Raw genomic sequence first — 24,418 nt, forward strand, 5'->3', positions numbered from 1 at the left:
TGAAGACAATCCATGTTAGAATGTGTGAAAATATTCTGCACATTCACGAAAGAACACAGGCAGATATTGGCAGGGGGCAGTCCAGTTAACACCCTGCTCTGGCTTCTCCCAGGCCTATCACAGGAGCTGTCAGCCCACAGTCTGATGTGGAGCCATCTCTACAATCACAGGGGCACCAGAACAGGTGGAAAACCAACTTAGAGAAAGGGACACTCTCTTCCAGCCCCTTCAATGGTGTCCCAGGAGAGCCTCAGTCCCAGTGCCTGGGCATGAAACCCAGCACAGTGAGTCAATTTGGAGTATCTGCCATGCTTCTGGGGTTTGCTGTCTAAGGGTGTCTGACACAATATAGGGTCGAGGGGAAAAGAATTTTGTAATTACACAGAATTTATGAGATGTTTAGGGGAGGAATTAAAGACAGGGAAAGACATGGATCTCCTTCTCACTTGGGGAGGAACAGGTGTTAGAAAACAGAGGTTTCAGATCTGTGTGCACGTGTGGGTAGGGGGTCTAAGTGCCAGTGACTGGACTGAGACCCAGTTGGGGTCATGGATGACAGCAGCTGGAGATACTGAAGGGAGTAAAATTGTCAGCGAGTGAAATGGGACCAGGGGTCAAAAGCCCATGTCTCTAAGTGCAGGGCCACATGAGCAGCTGAATGCTAGAGGGACCATAGGAGTCCCAGTCAGCTGTCAGACACACCGTGAGGTGCAGGTATCTCTAGGGGTGAGACCTGCTCGGGTGCATGTGTGTCTCAAAGGGGCAGACAGCTCTGTGTGTGCATGCGTGTGTGCATGTGGGAGAGGGTCTGTACCAGCAGCTGCAGCAGGACTGCAGCTTCAGGGCCTCATATGTCCAGTTGCCAGCAACTGGGGAGACTGGGATTCAGGGGCAACTGCTGAGCAGAGAGAGTGTGTGAGCCCAACTGTTGGAAGCATCTACCATGTACACATCTATACACGTATATAGTCCCACTAGTGGATACCCATCCTGGTGAGCTAGAGAAGGGAGTGGGATGAGGTTGCTGGTGCAGTGTTTGTGCAACCATCTGTGCAGCTGGCCATTATATGTGGTGTATACATCTGCTCTCTCTCTGTGTGCTGACCAGAAGCACATGTTGAGCCTTGCTGCTGGTTGGACCTGGGGCCATGCAGCTGTGGCACCTTCACCTACACTGAGCTGTCATATCTGGTCTGATTCTCGGAATACTCCTGTGTTATAAAGCTAAGTCAAAAGCACTCAAAATAAGGTTTCTCTCTCATTTTCATTGAGTCACACTTAAGATTTAACCAGTTCAGGGCATGATTACTAGTTTCCAATACCTATGACTTAGAAAATAGTTGAACAATTTTTCTTTTATTTTGTGCATCGCAATGTAACTAGGCGATGAAACCCTATCAAAACAGCAACAAGTAAACAAACTTGTAAAGTTTGGTAAACTAAAAATATCTAGGACTACCAGAAAAAACAAAACAAAACAAAATGAGGCTGCATAGAAAAATCATATGAGAAAATCAGGTTGGAGCAGACCTCCAGGGATCATCCAGTTCAACAGCATGCTTAATTCAGGGACAACTTCAGAGATAGATCAGGTGAAGCTTTTTAAATCTCCAGGGCTGGAAAAGCAAAAGAGAGGATGTAATAGGAAGAGGAAAAGGAGCCACAGACCTATAAGCCTTGGCAATGTGAAAAAAATAAGAAAAGAGGGGAGCACAAATGCAGACATATATTGGAGAGTTAAGAAAACTAAGTTAGGAGAGGAAGCTGAGACTGGTGTGATGGAGAGATTGAGAAAGAAGTGAAATCATCACTAGGAGTAGGAGACCAGATTAGTATTAATTTTTTTAAGTGGTTGAGGGACGGTCAGAAAAACTAAGAGGGGTTACCATGGTGAGAAATTTGGATGGAAAAGAAAAATATTCAAAGAGGAAGGTGAAGAAAAACTAAAAGATTCAGGAAATAAATTCAGATCTTAAGAAGAGATGCTAGAAAAAGAGAAAGCCAAGGAATCAAAAATCAACTCCAAGGTTTTGGGTCCATATTGGTTGCATAGTAGACTTTTGCTGGGGAAAGGGAGAAAAAGAATAAGATGAAAATTACCCTTTCTTCTAAGAGGGAAGCTGAACAATAGGATAAATGTTAAAGAACAGCAGTTTAAAAAAAGTGCAAAAAGTGCCTTTTGTCCTTAGTTTACATTTGTTCCTTTTGTTTAAATTTTCTAGGACATCACTTTTATAGTTTAGCAAATCTAATATGACCAGAAGATAACAGATTGAATTGAAAGTACAGGATACAAATTACCAAATAATATCAGATCATCACTGAATAATTAGCAGTACATCATTTCTTCTGCTGGAGAAAGTGACTTGATGTGATTTGTACAGTACTTGTAAGCAATTAGCTTTTAAATGAAAAATGCGAATGGATAGTGTTTTATTTGCTTGTTCTTGAGAAAATAAGTAGGAAATCCTTTGGATTCCTTTCTGAGTTTATATTGATGTTCAATTTAAATATGCCTAAAATCAATAATTAATTAGTAAATCTTAAATTTTCAGGAAATTTCCAAATTTTTCTAATGTATCTTTTCTTACATACTTGAGACATATATTTTAATTAAGATAATGTTCCTGCAAGCATAAGGAAATATACAGTAATATAATAATTAAAGAGTAAATGAATGTGCTGTTTTAAATATATTCCCAGCCTTTGATAGAACTGACTTGATTTTTCATGTAGAAATACTTAATTGGAGTGCACCTACCAGAATATTAGTACTTCTCTATGAATGGGTATCTCAGACTACATAATGCAGATTTGAATTATTGATGTTGAATTGATTGTTTGTACAACTTAATTGGTTTCTGCACTATTTTCCTATTGCCCCAGTATACCACATATATGCCACTGTGAGTGTATTATGGTACCGTGATACATGTTAATGGTCATAGGGCCTGATTCATCCAGGTCAGTCCTATTTTTTCAAATCTTTTTTTGAAGTCAGTAAATATTCTGCATAATAATTTTTAAAAAGTGAAGAAAATAAAAAAAGACCAGAGGGAAAATGTGAGCTAGCTCATACATGTTCCTCAGCATCTTCTGGCCGTTCTAATAATACATTCACACATCACAGTCTTAATGGTTTTTTTCAGAGAATTATATTCTTTTAACTTGAACGTTTTCACTTCTTTGGTATTTTCCTCTGAAATGATTTGTCACTAAGTGCATGATGATATTTTTTTATGTTCAAACACTGAAAATTCTTGCAAAATTCACTGCATCAGTTTAAATGCAATTCGCTGTATGGTAGCACATATCTATGTAATGTCAAACATTATTGGCCATCAGCTGCATTGTTGTCATTCTACACATAAAGAGAATTCTATTTTTACAAAAAAGAAATCATGCTATATGATTATACCAAATCCCTATTCCTTCATAAAGGCCCAGGACTTTTTAAACAATAATCTTATATGATGGGCTATTTCCTACTTCACTTGAAGAGAACAAAATGTGTCGAAGCTATCCTAAACTTTGAAGTACCAAAGTGTCACCCTGCGGCTAACAATTCCTATGTGAATGGCTGTGACTCGAGCCTGATTTGAAAAACACATGTGTGATGCTTCAGATAATGGATTTCTGGTAAAGAATATTTTATGCAGTACAAGAAACGATGATATCAAACTTGACAAAAGGAACTGGATGTCACATAACACTATGTACCTTGATATGCCTTGATTTCCTGCCTGATTCCATTCTTTAAAGAGCAGAATTTCCCAGTGATGCACAGGTACTCTGAGAGATCAAAAACTGTATAGGGGTTACATGCACTGGCCACAGACATTATTCTGATTTTGGGAAGGAAAGAATTGAGGTTAAGTGATCACTTCCTGCTTCTGTGGAGCTAGAAAGTAACCGGAAGGGATTGCTTCGTGGTCACGCTGGCTTTTGGGCAGTCTGCCCTGGTAGAAACATGAAAAGCTGTCATAAATTCACAGGATATGGCTATGATCTAAAATACTAGGTACGTACATGGCAAAAGTTCCTTTGCAGGGTTTCTTATTGCCACTTCTCTCCACGTATCACCTTCATCCTTGTCTTCCGCAAGCCAGCACTCTATGGGGAGACAAATCTCTTCATCAGAACGAGGGACTACTCTTTCAAGTTTGACTTCCTTCAGGTACCAACTGGGATCATTTCCAGTGTTGTCATGGCCAATGCGGATTTTATATAGCTGCCCAAGATCTCCGAGATTAATCTGTAATGAAGAAAAAAAAATACAGATTTTAATAACAAATTACAGTGTTGTCTTTTAGCCATCCTCATACCGAGCATGCAAGCTAAATGTACAGCTAATGTGGACTAGAGCAATGGGTTTTTTTAGAAAACCTTAGAAAGCCTTAATATACAATGAATCCCAGAGCAGTCAAGCAGAAGCCTATGGAGTAGTCTGCAAGTGTAATTTTATTGACTTCAGTACCATATTATTTAAAGTGACTAAAGGGCTTAGACATTCCAGTCTGTTTTTAGACCTCTTCACAGCATCCAGTTTCTAGTGTTATAATGTAAATCTCTATTTCTAGACAAATACTTTAACAAGCAGAAATAAGTTCAGTCATTGCTGCATGAAATAATATGTTTGGAATCCATACAGTTATCATCAGCAGAGTGCTATTAACTATTCCTACCACTTATCAGTCTGCTAGGTTTTTCTTTGACTTCTATTTTCACGTGCACTGGTGTCAAGGTTAACTGTTTCTGTAAGTGCTGATGCCACACTACAGAAAATTTAAACAATAAAACATGACTATGTCACATTGAATACTGCAGCCTTGAAATAAGAGCAACTATGTTTTAGGTTGCAGAAGTTTTTTCAGCAATGTTGATGGCAAGAACCTAAGCACAAAAGCAGGGTTGACCACTTCAATTTTCGGTACTGTGTTTGAAAGATCATGGTATTTGGGAAAAAAATCAGTAAGAAAAAAACAGAAAAATAGTTGTTTCTTTTACCATTTTACCAATTTTGTACTTTCTCTCATCAAAACAAAAAACAAACAAACAAAAAAGCTTGACAAACAGTTAACACCAGCATTGTCTCAGTAGTCCAAATCAACAAAAAAGATTAACTAAGGTCTGTGTTTGAAGGTCTGTTGTGTCTGTTCTGGCTGGTAATATTGATGTCTGCCCCAGAGTGAGAGTTTCCCCTTCAATTCTTTACAAAGGAAGACAACAAGGTAATGCTCCTTGTCTCTGTGGAGCCAGGAAATGTCAGAGACACTAGAGACATATCACTTTCACTCTTTTGTCAAAACGTTTTCCGAGGCAATGGCACAGGTTAGTGTAACACTGACATTTCTTGGTCACAATGACCATCACAGAAGAGAGTCTTGCAGCCCTAATTGAACACCATTTCCTTGAATCCTTGCGGTGAGCCTGGCACAATTCAGCCTCATAGGGTGAGATCATGACACCTATGCTAGTAGTATAAAGTCTGCACAGAGTCACACTTATGACCATAGTAGTAGGTTTTGCTATATTAAAACAGTATGTTAAAGTAAGATGTGCTAACTGAAGGTATAACTATGGCATTAATGCAATAAAACCACGTACATCAAAAATATGTCGCTAATATTCACACCAGAATTACAGCAACAGATAAAAAGCACTCTGAAACTAGCCAAAAATGTAGTCAGCACATAGGCTAAGTTGCCATAATAACCCTGTCACCCAGCTACAAAACAGAGACCACTGCAGTGGGCAAGAGACTGCTAAGGTTGCCTTGCAAATAAATAGAAAAATATATTAGAACTCTCACCCTTTATCTCACCCTTTATTGCAAACCGAATAAAGTGTGATGCTCTCCTGAAATCTAGGCACTGGCTGCTATTTGCAGTGCAGAAGTGTTAAAGGGCAATTTAGTAAATAAAACATTGAAACCTTGTGACCTCATCTCCATGATTAAATTCTGGCATAACCCTGTTGAAAGAGAAGCATTACAGCCATTTTTTGTACAGTATTCATTGCCATGATTCTTGGTCAGGACCAGGAAATTCTGTCAAAGAGCCTCTTTCAACTTCTGAAGCATCTAATTAGTCTTTTGTCTATGAAGAAAACTGAAACTATTGATAAAGCAAATTGTACATATCTATAGTACACATCATATGAGATGGCTCAAAAGTGAAGCTATAATTTTCTTAATTATATTTATTTATCATATTATGCTAAAGTGAATTTTTTTTTTTAGAAGAAAGTCTAAGATGGTAGGTATATTTCCAGGTGAATTCCCCTGCAATGACCAGGGACATCTTCCACTAGACCAGGTTTCTCAGAATCCCATCCAAACTGATCATCAATGATTCCAGGGATGAGGCATCCACCACCTCTCTGGGAGACCCGTTCCAGTGTTTCACCACCCTCATTGTAAAAAACTTCTTCCTTATATCTAGTCTAAAACTACTCTCTTTTAGTTAAAAGCCATTAGCTGTCACCCTATCACAACAGACCCTGCCAAAATCCATCCCCATCTTTCTTATAATCACAAAATCATCAAATCATCAAGGTTGGAAGAGACTTTCAAGATCATCTAGCACCACCATAATCACCCCTAAACCATATCCCCAAGTGCCACATCCAGACACCTCTAGAACACTTCCAGAGACAGTGACTACACAATGCCCCTGGATAAATTATTCTAATGTCTAACCACTCTGCCAGTGAAAAAAATTTTTTCTAATATATAATCTGAACCTCCCCTATCGCAATTTATGACCTTTTCCTCTTGTCCTTTCACTTGAGACTGACCCCCATCTCACTACAACCTTCTTTCATGAAGCTGGTCCAGACAGACAATATCCATAGCCTTTCCCTCTCACTGAGTCAGGTCGGTCAAGCAGGACTTGCCTTTCAATCAACGCATGTTGATTGGGCCTGATCCCCTGATTGTCCTGCATACGTCATGCAATGGCACTCAGGGTGATCTGCTCCATGACCTTCCCTGGCACCAAGGTCATGCTGACAGGCCTGTAGTTCCCAAGATCGTCCTTCTGACCCTTCTTGCAGATGGGTGTTATATTTGCTAATTTCCAGTCCCTTTTAAAAGACTGGAAATAAGTCCCTTAAGTACTGAAATACTGAAATAAAGTCTCCCCAGAGCCTTCTCTTCTTCGGGCTGAACAGCCCTAACTCTCTCAGACTTTCTTCATAGGAGAGGTGCTATAGCCAGATGACCATTTTTGTGGTCATCTCCTCCTCCTGCTGTTCTCCAGAAGACCTATTTCCTTCTTGTGCTAGGGACCCCAGAGATGGATACAGTACTCCAGGTGGGGTCTCACCAGAGCAGAACAGAGGGGCAGAATCACCTCCCTTGTCCTGTCAGCTGCATAGCAGTGGATGTTTGGCAGACCACTGGTCCAACTGAAGAAAAGAGATCACAAAAATAACCACATGTAGGAGACCTGACCAAAAAAAAAAAATAAAAAAAACCAACCAAAAAAAAAAGGGAACAGAAAGCTCTGTCCAGACCATTAGGTTTTTGAAAAATCTCAAAAATAATTAAAAACACAGAACACTGCCAAGCTGATAACATGCTTAGTAATACAGTTAATACTTTTGCTTAATATTCTGTTTCTGACTAATTGTTTATGGGTGTTCTTGGGGGGGAAAATTGTGTTTATTCTTGCATGGAAATTAATACAAGAATGTCAATGGCAGAGAGCAAATCAACTGTATATGATGTTCTGGAAGATGTATAATACAATTACAAATTTAGTTTCAGCACCAGTTTCATTTTTGGAACAATTTATCTTGCTGTCAGATCAGATATCACATTGGTCTCTCAGTGGTATTGACTTGCTAACATGTTAGTTTTTGTCAATTGGAATCCTGTCAAATGTATGTCAAATTTTGCTTTTGCAGTGAAATGCAGAGGAAAACACTCTTATAACACAGTAGAGCTAATGATATTCTTTTGACAACATAAACACTGTGTCTTAAGGTTGTTTCTTCATTTCTAGTGTTGACTAAATTGCCTTAAACTTCTGCATGACTTGAATGCAACCTGGCATCTAGAAATCTGCTTTCACAGCCAGAACATTATGAAAAAAGTTGTAAAACAAAGTTGACTTTGTTGCCCTCATAAACAACCTGCTTACAGAAACCTTAGTCTAGCTGCTCTGTATTCCAGCACCACAGATGCAAAAGTAACATTCAATTTTATATGGAAATAGCCATTCTGACAAAAATGCAATAAAAGTCAGAGGAAAGAATGGGTCTCAGGACTAAAGCATTGTTCTGAAAATCAAGCAACTAGATTCTACTCCTGAATCTGCTTTAGGTTTTCTGAGAAACATTACATAGTTCACAAGCCCTCTTTGCTTCACTTTCTCAATTATACAACAAGAAAAACATGTACGTGTCTCCTACAGGGACATTGCAAAGCTCTCTTCATAAATGTTGAGATCCTCAGGAAAAGACACAAGTCGAAAATTCTGTATTTTTTTCTAAAATTTTCTGTTCATTTTGGGTTAGTTGCTGTTTTTCCATAACTCAATTGAGAGATCAAAAATTATCAATTGTAATTCTCTTGACTAACTTTGTAAAGCTCGTATTTTTGCTCAGGGATGATGTGATCTCATTTACAGTCACCTGGTCTCTCATATAATCATGCAATTTCTGTTGTGACTAGCAGAATTTGTGCAGACAGAATAAGAGAGGAATAGCAACAACCTTCTCAGCAAATATGCTGTAAATCTACTGAAGAATGTGGCGAATATAATAAAGACACTCCTCCACTGCACTGTGAGTGGATATTGCAGGAACTCAAACCTCCTAAATGACAACGGTACAGGGAGATAGACGGCTGATGTATTTTGGGATAGTTCTACACTGCCCTGAACAAACCTGTTAAGAGTCCTAGCCACTGTGCACCTGAGTTAGCACAGTAGTCATTTAGACTGACCAGTGTCCTACTTCTCATGGCACCCTGCTGCTGGTGAGCACTGACCAGCAGTGCTGCAGCACAAGTAGCAGCTTGAGATTAATCTTTGCTGTTCTCTGCAACAGAGCATTGTCAAAATCATCAGACATCAAGTCCTCAACCAAAGCACATGGTCAAAACATTGCAGAGTTTCAAACATCTGTTGATTAAACATATTAAAAATTGGTTTGCAAAGTGTCTTCCTCTAGATTCTTCAGTTTGATGTAGTAGAGTTTGGACATGGATGGAAATTCAAAGTCAGGTTCAATTCTGATGTGGCTTACATCAGCCACATATAGAATGTAAATAAGACCTAAGCTGCAGAGATAACAAACAAGGGCATGGAAACACAGATATCTCACTGAGGTCAAGAAATACGACAAACATCAGGTATATTGATTTTCTTAGGGATGGTCTATTACAGAGATCTTCTAGAAATGCCAACTTTATGCTCTTCATAGCAAAAGTTTTTATAAAACATTTGAATAATCATCTACAGTTCATTTGTTGGTTGATTGTGAAACTCCTTCTGATGCATCAACCGATTTGCATCAAGTTCCGTGATAAGTTCTAAAGGGGATGGACCTCATACAGGCCTTGCTTATGTGACAGACTGCCAGTACTTAATAACCTCAATAATACCATTGTGGCTACAATGATAGTGGCAATTCTATTACCTTTGTAGCATTTTTCTTCACTGTTATAGGAAATAATACCAACACATCATATTTTATAGTATCAGTACCAGTACATATTATTGAAAAAACTGTCCACCACTTTCAAAAGGGCCACATTTTCAAACACAGCCACTTTGCTTCAGTCACAGTCATATTCTAAAAGTTTACAAGCAGTTAAACTAGATTGACCTGCTAATCCATACACCTATACACTTTGCACATTGCTACTATTTATTTTTGTACAAGCATAGGACTAAATTATCTTCTTACCAAAGGCAATGGGAACATTTTCATTAAATCATGCATTAGACAACTTTGCCTTATTTTTTGAAATTGAAGATTAACGAAACTCATATTTTACAATTTGTCTCTCAGCATAAATTGAAATCCAGGTTTATCAGCAAGAAGTTCTTCCTAAAGAGGATGCAAGGACTAAATTTTAATTCCACTTCTAAATGAGCTATGCAAATACACTTTTCGGTCCCTAGCATACCTGTGATATTTTGAGTGGAGTCAGTATGACCTATTTTCATGTACTTAAGATGTTTAGCTAAGTGAAAAGTGAAGTAATTTCTTGTCTGACCAAAAAACTGTTCAGTGGATAGATACCTCCATAAAAGGATGGAAAGAATACATGTAATGACCCCATTTCTCTTTTATATACTGCAATAAGCAAAATAATGTCACTGCATTCATGTTGTACACAAAGTATCCTGCAATCTCTTTGTGATAAATTCAGGCTAGCATGAAAATCGTTTGGATAAATCAACACTTCGGAGGCAGCTGCACCAAAGTCCCAATGCCTAACATATCCACTAGATAACATGTTCAACAGACAGTTATTAATTTCATGTAAGGCCACTTCATTAACAGAATTTTAGAAAAGTCATGCACAGCAACTGGATTCCCAAAAGAAAGAAAAATCATTGACTTCATTAGTTTAACTTCTACAGCATCTGCATATAATGAAGAAATCTTTGAAAGTAGAAGATATTTTTTAATTGTGAGCATTCAGCTAATAACTGTTGCCAAAAATATCATAACTAATATATCAGTGTAGTACCCATGATCTACCCACGGTGCTTGCTTTTTCCAGATGTCTGAATTCAGCCCACTTGTTAATTATGCCCAAGAAACTTGACACAGTTACATATTAACTAAAGAATTAGAGTATGTCACAGGTGTTCACACAGAAATTTAACAGTCTCATGAAAAAGGGTGGATATAGACATGCAAGGAGTAGGATTAAAGGCCACACAAAAATGAGCATTATTTTTTCCCACTTCATAGTTGCTTTGGTCACAAAAATAAACTGGATAAACAAATACTTCTCATTGCACACTGACAGTTAAACACTTTCTTTTCCAGTCCACTCAAGCTCTGAAAGAACTTTTTTTTTTAGTGGGCGATTGATCAAATTATGCTAATACCAAGTGCATATGTATATATATATATATATATACAGTAAATACATACATATATCTATGCATCTTTATATATATCTATCTATATACACTCCATACTGCAGTACATACTGAATAATTACTGAACAAGTAGCACCACATTCCCCATTCCCTGTTCTTGAAGATGAGATGAGTTGTGTTTTTCTCCAAGATTGTTTGTGAGTTCTTTACAATCATTCTATGTTTTTTTATTGGAACAAGTTAAATTTTGCTTCATGCACAGACTATAGCTGATGGAGATAATTTTACATACTTCTCCTTTTTATCTCAGTAAGGAATGAGGTTCATATGCATTTCACAGACAGACAGTTTCAAGTCGAGTTAAAGCTATGAGTATGATTGTTTTGTGCTGCCTTAAGCATCTCTGACTAAAGCCTGAGTTTCCCTAGGTTTTATTCCACTGTTTCTGGACCTAAATGGCTGTTATGGCAAACAGGGACAGCTGGAAAATAGCAGGACACAAGCTATGCCCAGCTTTTAGGCATCGTCAGTCTCATGGTTAAGAAAGCGGATAGCTACATCAGTGCTTGTGTTAACTTCTGCAATCTTCCCAGTTTGGAAGGATTCTCACTGAGCTCATTTCAGGCTCTTTTATTCAAACAATAGGAGGAAAAGCATGAAAATGGATTTGTTTCAACCTATTTTTACAACATTTAGTTTTCCCCTCACTGCTTCTCATTTTACTTTAGAGATCTCAGTTTTTACTCATGAATGAATAACTACGAATCCAGGATAGAGGAATGAAAGACATGCAGTGAAACACAACAGATTCTTAGAGTCTGTAGGGTTGATTCTAAAGAAAGGAGTTTTAATTATTCCTGTATAGGTTATTTAAAATCATTGATGATTGTATTTAAACAGGAGGAAACCAAAATGAAAAACGACAGATAAACTTCTAAGTGTACCACCTTCATGTAATGCAGTACAGCCTAAGGTGCACCTGATGAACACAATTCTTTACAAACAAAGCACATTTAACTGGAAGGAAAAAGACTGGTTTTAGAGCTTTAACAATCTTATCACAGGAACACTGTTTATTAATTTTTATGATCAAGTACCTCTGCAAGTATTAGGAGGAGACCTGCTTTTCATGTACCCATATTATTTTCTGGTATTTGCCCTGATAGAGCATAGCAGTGTTTAAAGGATTATTTATACAGATGACGAAACTTTAAATCATGTGACTGGATGTGGCATCGTCTTTACAAATTAGAGAAATGGGTTCATGCAGCAAAATTCCCATCAGGGATAGATTCCAGTTTCCAATGCTCCTAAAATATAATGCATACTCCATGTTCTGTACTTGCAAACATGGAACAACTACCTTCCTTAGAAAGACAGCCACCGACTACAAAATATAAAATAAGGTTAAAGCAAAGATTTTGAAAATCTATTAGGAAAAAATTCCAGCCTTTCTAGTAGTTTAATATAGTATTGTTTAAGATAAACTGGACAATGTGTCAAGATTGGTAAGAACAACACTGCCCTAAAGAGATTGCAGAGTTGATAATGAAGTAAACGTGAGCATGAAAACGTAAGCAAAGCATGAAAAAATTCTTGTTAAGGAAGTACTAAGTCCTGCCACTATCAACTAAGATAAGCAGTATTTTGAAAGCAGATCTGCAGAACCAGTCAGTGCGTTTACTAACTTCATTATTACTGGAGCAGCAGAACTTGTACTCGAAGGTATGGAATTATTATGTATTGAAGTAATAAAAATTGAGAGATTGCAGCTGACTTTTACTGAAGATAATAGGCTTACAGACTTCTGCTTAGTTCTCTTTGACACAGAAGGGAATATTTGGCATGACCAAACATTAAAAGAATACTTATAAAAAGAATTTCTTTATCAAACAGTGTGTACACTCATAAGGGATAATTCACCATGTTTCAAAGAATGATGATGCAGAATACAGGGCTACAGAGAATATAATTTACAATATAATTAAAGCTTCAATGTCTTGAGCAACTCAACATTCTGCCAAAATCAGTATTTTTGAAATACTGAGAAGTAATCAGGGACTGTGATGACACCAGAGGAAAATGCAGGAAACAGATCACACTTGTGATGAAAGCTGTAACTTATGGTAGATTGATATCCCTTTGCTGGAGGAGGAATGACTCTCAACAGAAAAATTATGCCCTAAAAACTATGCCTGAATAGTAAGAGAAGCAGAAAACTGTAGCCTAGAAGTAGTTTCTTGGAACACACAGGAACAATTGCAGAGCAGAAAGGGAAACCCACCAAAGTTCAACACTGTTTTTTTAATGTTTTTATATTGTTCATCCCTGACATACCCATCTGTAGGAAAAATTGCTAGGCCTCAAGGGCAAATATTGTGCAGTTTACACATGACTGTCTTGTGAGAACCTAGAACCCAAGCCTCCAGTCAGAAACAAGAACTGTCTCTGTCACACAATATCTGTAAATTACCTTCAATGAATACCATCATATAGAGATCTCCAAGGGTAATAGCCTTCTTACACTCTACCTACATTACACTGGAGTCTGGCCAGTTTTTAATTTAACTTACACAAACCTTAATCAGAAATAGCCAAGGTGAATGAAGTTACACTGGTTTTATACAGCAATACAAGTAACATCAAAATCAAGTTCTAGATGAGCAATGAAATCTCAGGTGGATATAAAGAAGCACAAGTTGATTCACTCGAGTTTTAATAACTTTCTTTCTTTTTTTCATTATTTTTATCTTTACTGAATATTCATTATTTACTTTTAGGTTACTACGCAGTTGACTGTACTTTCTATCAGACTACTACTCTTGATTTTTATTCAGACAATCCAGTATGGTTTTGTCTCATTCTCTTTGTGTGGCCATTTCTCCATCATTTCTTATGGTTGTATTTTTGACCAGAGGGATTTTGAAATGATATGGTACTTTGATTGTTTTTGTGAGGCATGATTGAACTTTATTTTTTTCCATTATATTATGCTGAACTCTTGCAGCTCCTTGCATCAGCTAACACTTTGTTTTAAAAAAAGGTTACCTAGAGTTTAAATAGCCTTCGAATATGCAGCACATTTCTACACAAAGACTGCAAATCAAGGGCCATTTAGTCAAGATGGTTCCCAAACTTAATAGACTAAACTAGCGTAATCAAAAGTAAGAGGTGCTATCCAATTTTTCTGCAACTCCACAGGTTTTAGAATTACTGATGTTATTATATGATGCTCTTAATGTTGGAAAACTGTGGGAGTACAGGAGAGGTTTGACTAAGAGCAGTGGAAAAAGGACATAGAAATATGTGAAGAAATCTATGGAACTCCTGTGGAAAACACCTTCTTTACATTCGTCTAAGGAAAGTTAATACTCTTCATATTCATGTTCATGTTTAATGTTTGTTGTATTTCATCCTTCATTGTACCCTTACTCCTCAGTTTTTTATAAAACCCCTCAGTGTTCTGCACCCCAGTTTTCTCCCTTTCCCCTGATTGGTTAGGATTTGCTGCACTGCAGTACCTAATTAATTAGTAATCCCTTATGGTTATCTCCTCCCATTTTCCCTCTTCATTGGTTCATATTAGCATACTCCTCCCCAACTCCTCCCTAGTTCCGCCCACTTTTCCAGTACCTTCGGTTCCCTACCCTATTTAAGCAGAGTTCTCCCTCCAATAAAGTGCCATTTTACCCTCCATCTCCGAAGTGGCCAGACTCATTCCCTTGGGCTGCAACAGAAAACTGTGGCAATATGAAGTGCTGAAATAGTTGGAGAACACAGTTTTCTTTTGGGTTAACAAAAAACTCAGCTACCTTATTAAATTGAGACATTTAAGAGGGAAAGTGTGGGAAAAGGAAACCAAAACACTTTATCTTTCTTTTCTTTCTCTCCCCATTGATCAGCACTGACTGAAAGTTAAGTGCTTTTGAGAAACAATGGATGGACAGACATCTGGTCAACTTTGAAGCTCTGATGGTATGGTTACAGATTAATTTACAGGTTTGATTACACAGTTAGGTTTTATAAAAGGTTTAAGTTGTATTCCTCAGTACAATGGCATATCACCAAAGAAAAACATCAGGCACAAAACCAAGGTGCAGTATATCACACCTAAACATAAATGTTGATGTGAATAGAAATCATCAGAACTCCCGGAGCAGGTGTCAATCTTGCTTTGTTGCTGGGAGGATAAAAATTATGCTTTGGGATATATATTGCTCCTTCCAAAGAGAAAGCAAGCAAACAAATGTTCTTGGTTCTTCCCTCAGGGAACAGAATAAATGATTAAGAACTGGTGTCAGACAGCATTAACCAGCTCAAATATCCAAGATCATACAGCCAGAATGATTTGAAAAGGAATATTTAAATTTAGTTTTCAGGTAAACACTGATTTCACCTTCCTGTTTTGATATGAGATAATCTTAAAACACCATTATCTGCAAATTTAGCCAAGTTGCTTTCTACTTAAAAAATGTAAGGGGAAGATCACCACTGCCTTTCTTCTGCAAGGACTTACTTATACTTCAAACAGCAAAAAAAATTTAAAAAATCACAGATACTTCCTGTCCCATCTGTCACTGATTCTCTATCATCTGTTTATTATGCATAAATTATTTCAACCTAAAAGACATATCACAGTTTTAACTACCGCAACAGATACAATCCTGACTGAGGAACCGCATGAACTAGAGGAAATTGCAGGAATTATAAGGTCTTGTAGAAGTCCTGAGAAATGCTATGTTTCTGAAGGACATCTCAGAGATTTTTTCATAGAGAGAAATCTCTCCATTTGCTTGGAGAAGCAGGACACCACTAATCTGAATCACGAGTTAACATACTCTGTGTGATTTTATTCTAGTCCCTATCCATCCCCCCTTTCCTTCTTACTTTCTCCAAGAAAAGGTTCACACAATAGTGTGCTTCAGTGGAAGTCCAAGGAAGTTCATGGAAGAATTTACAGTGGACACTTTCAAAGATGAACTTGCAACACAAGCCATAACCAAGACTATCTTATTTCATGAATGCAAAGACCAGATAAAGAAAATTCTTTTTACCTCTTCAAATGAACAACATCTAGTGTAAACTAACACATTAAGCAGATGCAAGTATGAAGCAGATTCTGGGAGACATGTCTGCTTGATGCAGTTGTGAATACATTGGCTATTTAAAACTCACTATCATAAAAAATCAGCCACTCCCTCAGAAATACTTATGATCCTTACATATAGCTTTGAGTCCTTTTTATTACCTCTATTATCTTGTTTTGAGAAAAGCTATATTGCATATGGTTTCAATTCTCTGGAGTTTACATAACAACCATACTACACCTTAAATGTATCTTCACTGCTGGGATTAAACAGCTGGTGTTTCCCAGATCCCAAAATAATAGGACCAGAAGCTTTGTTTTCTCCATAAGCGTAAAGGGATACTGTTGCTGTTGTGCCAGCTGTTTCAAAATCTCCAGTGACTACAGTAATCTTCCAGTCTCCTTCTGTAAAGTAAAAAATAAAGTCAAAATGCTTGTATAACTGGTACTTAAATGTTGCAATTTACTTGAAAGATATAAACAAAAGCATAGTTTGGCTCAAGGACCATGACTACAATGTGCCTAAACGGTAATGAGGAAGAGGCAACAGAAGATAGGCTAAATAGTACATCATTCAAACTCGTCTTAAGCAAGTTGTGGATCAAGGATCTAGGATTGCAGAAAATAGGATAGCTGGAAATATGAACCCAGAACTCAGTGAAATTTCTAGTGATAACCCTGTTGCTCCACATGGAAGAAGACCAACATCCAGAATTTAGATTATGACAATACATATGACCAAGAAATGCATCAGGACAAATATCAAAACATCCCAATTAAGTAAAATTTCCTCTCATTTTATGTTGATGTGGCACATCAACAGAGCTCCGATTGCATGGCTGGAAGCATGACATTGAAATCAGCATGGAAAAAAAAGAGATTTTGTAGAAAATTCTGAACGAGACGAGGACTCATTAGAAAATCATTTTATATAAAGCTCCCTGACACTAAAATGTCATCTTTGCTCACATGCAATGTACACAAATTATTTATATATTCAAAAGCAGCTTAATATAAATCTTATTTTGGAAAAGAACAATTCATAATTGTAAAATGCATTTCTGCATCTGAAAAGCTGGGATTGCACGCTTCTCTGCCCCTCATTGATTGCAGCTTTTGTCTGTGTGAAACAAGTTCCACTTAGCAACTTAAATTCATTCTGTGCAAGACAAACAACAAAGGAAATACCAGCCCACAGTCATCTTATAAATAAATACCATAGCATACACTGCAGTTTTATTAATAGAAAGCTGTCTGGTAATGCCTTCCTGATTAAAATCTGTTGTCTGACAGAAACATTTATCTTGGGCCAGCCCCATTATCACTCAGTAATTTGCCCTGCAAAGATTGAACTGGACCAGGAAGTTTGATCTCCTGTTTTCCAAGTTTTTTGATGTCTGACCAATGCCTGGTTTTGGAAGGTGGTAGGTTTTTAAGCACACGCAAATACACATCTGGGAATTCAGAAAGCAGCTGAAGTTTATTTGGTCCGACCAATCAAACCTGGCCAGCTGGTTGAGGGAAGGAATTCTCCCCCTGTACTCTACTGTGATGAGATCCCATTTGAGTACTGCAACCAGCTCTGGGGACCTTTATATAAGAAGGATGGGACCTGTTGAAACAGATCCAGAGAAGGGCCATGAAAATGCTCAGGAGGCTGGAGCACCTCTCCTGTGAAGGTTGTTCAGCTTGGTTCCAGGCAGAGCTTATTGCAGCCTTTATTAAAAGGACTTAAAAGAAAAGCAAAGAGTTTTTACAAGGACGTGTAGTGATATGACAAGGGAAAGTGGTTTTAAACTGAAAGAGGGTAGGTTTAGACAAGACATAAAGAAGAAATATTTTTACTACAAGGATGATAAGATACTGGAACAAGTTGCCCAAAGAAGCTGTGGGTTCCCCGTCTCTGGAAGTGTTCAGGGACAGGTTGGATGGGGCTTTGAGCAACCTGGTCTGGTGCAAGATGTCCTTTTCCATGTCAGAGGCATGTACTAGATATCTTTAAAGATCTCTTTCAACTCAAATTGTTCTACAATTCTATAAAGGAAGTGAACCATGCAAGTTCTGCCAAAAGTTGTTAAACTCCAACTTGTAAGAAATTCTTTTGTGCCTTTGAAAATCTGAATCTTCACAGCCTTCTCTATAGACCCACCTTCTTGAAAAAAGAACCATAGTGCCAGACAACAAAAGGATAAACATTAATTAGAAGAGTGAAAAGCCTCTATACGCTGAAACTGGAAACACAGAGCGTAAGGCAAGGGCTTCCTGCCCCATAGAAGAAGAGCTTGCTTATAAAAAAGTCAACCTCCTTAAAGGCAAAGTTCCTTTGGACCATTTGGTTGGAAAATAAGGACAATTCCATTTACAAAGGCTTATGAAGGGTGGTGCAGACAAAGGGTAAAATATGACCCACTACTCTGCCTAAAAATTAAAAAATCAGTCAGAAACAAATACTCATTTCAAAGCAGGTAAAATTTATTTTCTTTTGGACATGTTCATTGATTAATTGTGCCTTGAGTGTTTTTGATGGCCATTTCTCTTGTATTATCCCCTCAAAGTCTATCTTTTATTAAGCAATGGAGCTTCAAAATGATGCAGTTGCTACTCTTGAGACTGTATGTTCTACCTAGCTCATCTTCTACCTCCTACGGATAAGTTTAGTATCACTAAACTGTTTTGCACACAATTACCACTGTGAAGGTAAAATAAGGAATCAAATTTCACCAAAAAAATGATTAAAAAGAGTTTTGGCTTGAACTCCTCTATATTGATTTTGAGTCTTTTTCTTTTTTCTCGAAACAGAAAGGACTTGTGTTTGAAAGACAATGTGGGTATAGGAAAAGAATCCTAAAATTTCTAATCTGATGCCCAAAATTCTCATTGCATTGCATGCTTCCAAATGGAAGCTGGAAACAGTATTTCAAAAATGTAATTCTTGTTGGTATAAAAAGCTGGGGTTGTTCTGATGAGGTAGAATACCAAGAGTTCCTTAATGGCTGAAGAGGAATACACATTAAGGGGAAAATAATACAGAAAAATATGTAATGACATGGCATTCCTTTAGCATACATGGAGAAAAGGTGCAATCTAACACCATATACCTCCCTGGGGACATCAGAAAGTGGTACCTTGCCACAGATGACTTTCTAGATTTATTTTTTTTTCTTTTATAGAACAATACAACACACTAGAAAGTTCTAATTCTCAGAAAAATAATTCTGTTTAAAAAAAATTATGTAGAATGAAGATGAGATATAATTAAAAGCTTATGGGAAAAAAGTAGGTGAACAAAATCTCAGATGAACCACTGAAGCAGGAATTGATGTAGTCCCTCTAGGTGTAGGACACGCAATTTCAAGTCTCCCACTGTTCCACATTTTACCGACTGTCCCAAACAAGACTTTATTTGTTGCATATGCTTTTGGCTGCCTAACTCTGATTGAGACATTTGCACAGCTTAAACAACATAGCATAGAGACCCAGCTATAGGTGCAGAAATGACTAACCAGACCAATTTAAGAGGATCTCCAGGTGCAGGCCATGAGAAAACAAGGTGTGCAGAACAGCTGAAGCACAAAGAGTGATGAACAGACCAAAAATGAATGCCTTCTGAAAAAAGCATAGGCAGGAAGAAAAGATACTTTTGGTTCAAAATAAAGTTTATAATAGTGGGATTCTAGTATAATTTATAAAATAACTGGGCACACATTTTACTGTTAAACGTTTGCCATAGGAACACTGTTTAGGACAAGGTATTTATGTCTTTGTGGATATCTTGATTGATACAATAAATTTTGAATAAACATTTTCAAACTTTCTCCCAACACCTTCTAAATCATTGTTCAACCTACAGCATGAAGCACTTCTCACAGCTGAGAAATTCTAATGTGTTATTAAGAAATTTAATTTAATCTGCTCTGGTTGCAGGGACAGAAGAGGCAACCTGAACAAATATGAAATCAGAAGTAGAACAGAAAACAAAAAGTTAATGTTGAGAACAAAACTATATATAGCCCAGGAGAGCTAATCATGTATTAAAATATTAACTATAAAAAAATGAAATTAAGATAGATCACCAGTAAGTGTTAGAAGAATAAAAATTTTTCAAACAAGCAGAGAAAATTAATACTATGGAAAGAAAAATGACAGAATAAAAAGAAAGCATAAACAAAGTTATTTATTGTTTAAATTAAAATGTGAACCTCAGAGTTTACTAAAATGTATGAATAGTGTGCTGTAATTAATGTTTTAAAATAAATACAAATGGAAGCAAACATGTAAAGCAATTAGTTCTGAAACAGAAAGTCTTCATTAAAAGAAGAAAACTAGAGCAGCATTTACCATTTGCCTCTTGAATTTTCAGATGCTGATTTTTTTTAAACTCTGCCAAAAAAAAAAATCTGTTAATAGAGGACCTATCCTTTAACACTAAAGAAAAGGTTTGAAAGAAGAGATGAAAAAGACATTCCGTGTTTTACCCGATACAAGAAAACCCTTTCTCATTCATTCCCTCCTTACTTTCTCACTATCACTTGTAGCAATTATACTATTTAACACAAATTGTGTTCTCTCAGAAATATAGCAAAGGAAGCAGCAAAATGGTTAATTTTGATATTTACAGTGTAACTTCAGCCCAGATTTCTTCAGAGGCAAAAAATTACAAATTATTGTCCTTATTTCCATAAAGTTACAATAAACCTTACCTTGAGGGTACAGCTCAATTTCTGATTGGATTATACCTTGGGACATAAATGGAATCCACCTAAGAATAAGAAAGAAAATAAGAAAGCAGGTAGGAATCAAATTTTTCTCCACTATATTACCATATAACTGAATGATCCACATCTGATTTTCCTACTGAATACATATAACAGCAAAGGGTCTCTACTTCTAAAATTTTAGTATTAGATTTGATAGATGTTAAAATAGAAATCATTTGCTCAACAAAGAATTTCATTTGTGCAAACATAAGATCTTTGTAACTGTAAAATTCACCTCTATCAGATTAGGAGACTCATGTGGCACTACTGTACTTGTTCCTATAGCTAAATAGAAGAATATGGCACAGAACATATCTTCAGTACTATGGATTTAGTAGTAAGTATAATTTGTATGTATCTATCACACTATTTCTTAAAATCACCGTTCAGTGTTAAAAACAAAGATGGAACCAAATATTACTCTTTCTTATTCCTCCTACAAATTGGGGACAGGTAGATGAGTCTGAAAAAAAAGACAAATCAAGGCAAACATTTGTTAGGTTTCTTAGTAATGTTACTCAAGGCTATGGATAATTTTGAAACCTTGTTATTCAGAATATGGATCATCAACAGTTTTAGCTTCCTCTTGTTTGGTATAAGATCAGCTGGTTTTTACAGAAAAAAAATGCAGCAAACTTCTGGGCTGCTGTTTTTTGTTTCCTCGGTACACTTCCATGGACTCTCTAGGAATGACCTAAAGCATTCTGTCTCCTATGAAGCCTGTTGGGATTCCAGTATAAGCTGGACAAGTTAAGTCCAGAACAACTTTTGAAGGTTCCTTATTTTTAGTCTTGAAAATATTAGCTGGCCAATCCATAGAAGCACCAGTCCCTAAGAAATAATTTTTTACTAGTCAACTACTTATTTCTATCACTTCTGCTATAACCTGATCACACAGGCATTTTCTGCAATCCTAAATGCTAAAAGGTGTCAGTAACTAGTAAATACTATATAACTGAAATCAAGTAAGAGCTGTTGGATGTTCAGAAACTAATATCAGATTTTCAAGATAGCTAAATGCTTATGTTTCCTTGGATAAATGAGAACAAAGACAGCACTTTGTTCGTATCCTGGATCATAAAACACCTATGTAAAATAAAACTGTGAGGCTGAACATTAATAAACTAAAGAGCTTTCTGAAGAGCCCAAGCTTTCCTCCCTCTTGAACAGAGCACAGTCTTTCAGCTTCACATTTTGCCAACATGGAAGCTACGCCTCACCCCACCACTGACCTATTTTAACCCCTTTTCAGTGGCAGTGTTTCCTTGTAGAAAAGTTAGAAAAAAACCCACAACTTTTGTTTCTTTTTGGCAGTGTCTATCACAGAATAATTTTTGCTGATCAACATCTGGTGTTAATTACCACAGAATTAATACAGCAAAGTGTCTGCCATTCATGGTTCCTAAGCCATGTTACCCACTGGAGGACAGCCATGACACAGAGTTGATTTTTTGTGTTTGAGGTAGGAAGCTGGCCTAACTTCTCTGTAGAACTTCCATTAGGAAATTTTACCTATTTTTTTTAGAAAGTTAGCAACTCCAGCTAGCAACAACAGCTGGTCTGCATCCAAATCTAGTCCAGAGAAATCCTCAGTCTCATACTACTATTTAAAAAATATGTTACTGATCGAAGAAAAATCTCAGTTTTAGAGTTTTACCAAGGTGACACAGCATCTTTATTCCTATTTTTGAGGATGTGACACCAAGAGCTGCAAGAAACTGTTCAAGGTTATATCACAAATTCATTAAAATCCAGACAAAATAACTAGGCAACCTGCATTTATTAAATATTATTAATTAAATATTATTTACTCTAGTGCCTTGTCACATAGTCGTATTGTTTCTCTACGCTTCCTTAATTTCTCTTGAGTGATGCACATAGCCATGAAATAGACTGCAAAGTGGAAACTCTAAATGTGGGATTACCATATTTCTCCAAACATGCAAAATTCAGTATTTCTCAATTGACTTTTAAGATGCTCATTTAATAACCTAAATGGAACAACCACAAAATAATTCTGGGTATCACATTTCTCTCTCTAGCTATGCTGTTGTTCATAAAGAAAGTGAATGCTACTTCTGCACTGCAAATCTGTTTTCTTTCCCATTTAGAAACACACTTAATTTAGAACCTTTTTGTGTGCTTTATCTTTCCTTCCTGAGAGGTAAGTCACACTTACAGCACTGATCCTGATAAGGCTGTACTCTGCAATCTAGTGACATAAACGCTGTATAAGCATTTAACCTTTGCTATGGACCATACAGCACATTAACTGAAGCAATCTGTTCTGGAACAACACATGTTATGGGTTTAATGAAACTGCAAAATAATCCAAATTTGTCTTTCCCCAAAAAACTCACATTTAATACAGTGACTGACATAACACTTTTAGTAATATGTGCTGAGGAGTATTTAAGATTATTATTGTAAACACTACCTTTCACAATTAAAAACATATTCTGAGTTGCTGGAGGCTTCTCTGACAACGATTTTATCACAGTACCAGTACTGGGGCTTGCTATTGGCCTCACAGTGCAACAGCACCTTCTGCAGCTTCCCAAGAGACACAGCTTCCACTTCAAAAACATTGACCTGGAGGACAGAGGAGACAGCACTGTGCAATTTGCCACTACTAAGGCAGGCTGAAAACCGACATATTTTAAAAGCCTGATTAGCTCTCACAATGTACAGATTCCCATTGGTTTTAATGACAGCTGGACTGTATCCAAGCATTTTGGATCTGAAAAGTTAAATGTCATTTAGTGACATATCAGAGTAAATGAGAAATCACAACTGAAGTCAAGCTGTAGTAATAATCCCAAATAAATTGTTTTTTTTCAGCCATCATCCAAAACACTGCACACACCCTTCAATATTGTTTCAATACCTTGCCATTTCCATTACTCTTCTCTAGGTAAGAATGAGTCGAAGCTGTTATTTCCCTTGCTGATATTTATTTGAAACACACTTTCTCATCCTTTTCTCTTTTTTTATCTCACCTCCTCTATTTACATTTTATTCTGCTGAAGGAAACTGAAATTTGACATGCCACTCTCCCCTTGTTATCCATTTAGGTTTGTGCTTACAGTTGGAAAAGATTGTTTTCATAGGAGCATGAAGCTGCTCAGGTTCAGGTTGATGATTTTCTGCCACAGTAAAAAGTGTACAGCTTTCTCTCTCTGAATGTAATGGTCCAGATCACTCTTCTCAGTAAAAAGAAAATGAAGGAAAGAAATACACTGGAAAATTCATACCTATAAAGTTCTCAGTCCTTGGCAAATGGCAGAATTGAGACTGCCTGTGCAACACTAGTTATCCCTTGTGTATAGGTAATATATGATCACAAGCTATTCTCTCTGAAAGACTCCTGCCTCAACGTGTGCACGGGAGGACTGCAGTTTTTCAGTATTTCTGTTTATCCTCATTATCTTTATGACTCTATGCATTATTTACAGCAATCACCCAAAGAGCTCAGTGAAGCAGAACTGATTTCCCCAATGACT

General features: G+C 37.0%; 1 protein-coding gene across 1 annotated transcript in view; it reads right to left on the reverse strand.

Moving 5' to 3' along the window:
- The window catches only part of LOC115307413 (lipoxygenase homology domain-containing protein 1), a 117,993-nt gene that overhangs the window by 78,620 nt on the left and 14,955 nt on the right, over positions 1–24,418 (reverse strand). Inside the window, exons 9-13 of the mRNA XM_029959374.1 lie at positions 23,353–23,507; positions 20,859–20,917; positions 20,497–20,538; positions 16,400–16,563; positions 4,030–4,255 (exon numbers count right to left, since the gene is read on the reverse strand). Of these exons, the coding sequence (XP_029815234.1) occupies positions 4,030–4,255; positions 16,400–16,563; positions 20,497–20,538; positions 20,859–20,917; positions 23,353–23,507 (646 nt within the window). The remainder of the gene's footprint in view (positions 1–4,029; positions 4,256–16,399; positions 16,564–20,496; positions 20,539–20,858; positions 20,918–23,352; positions 23,508–24,418) is intronic.

This window comes from Manacus vitellinus, unplaced genomic scaffold (assembly GCF_001715985.3).
Source record: "Manacus vitellinus isolate BGI_N305 unplaced genomic scaffold, ASM171598v3 scaffold_1_pilon, whole genome shotgun sequence".
Lineage (NCBI taxonomy): Eukaryota > Metazoa > Chordata > Aves > Passeriformes > Pipridae > Manacus > Manacus vitellinus.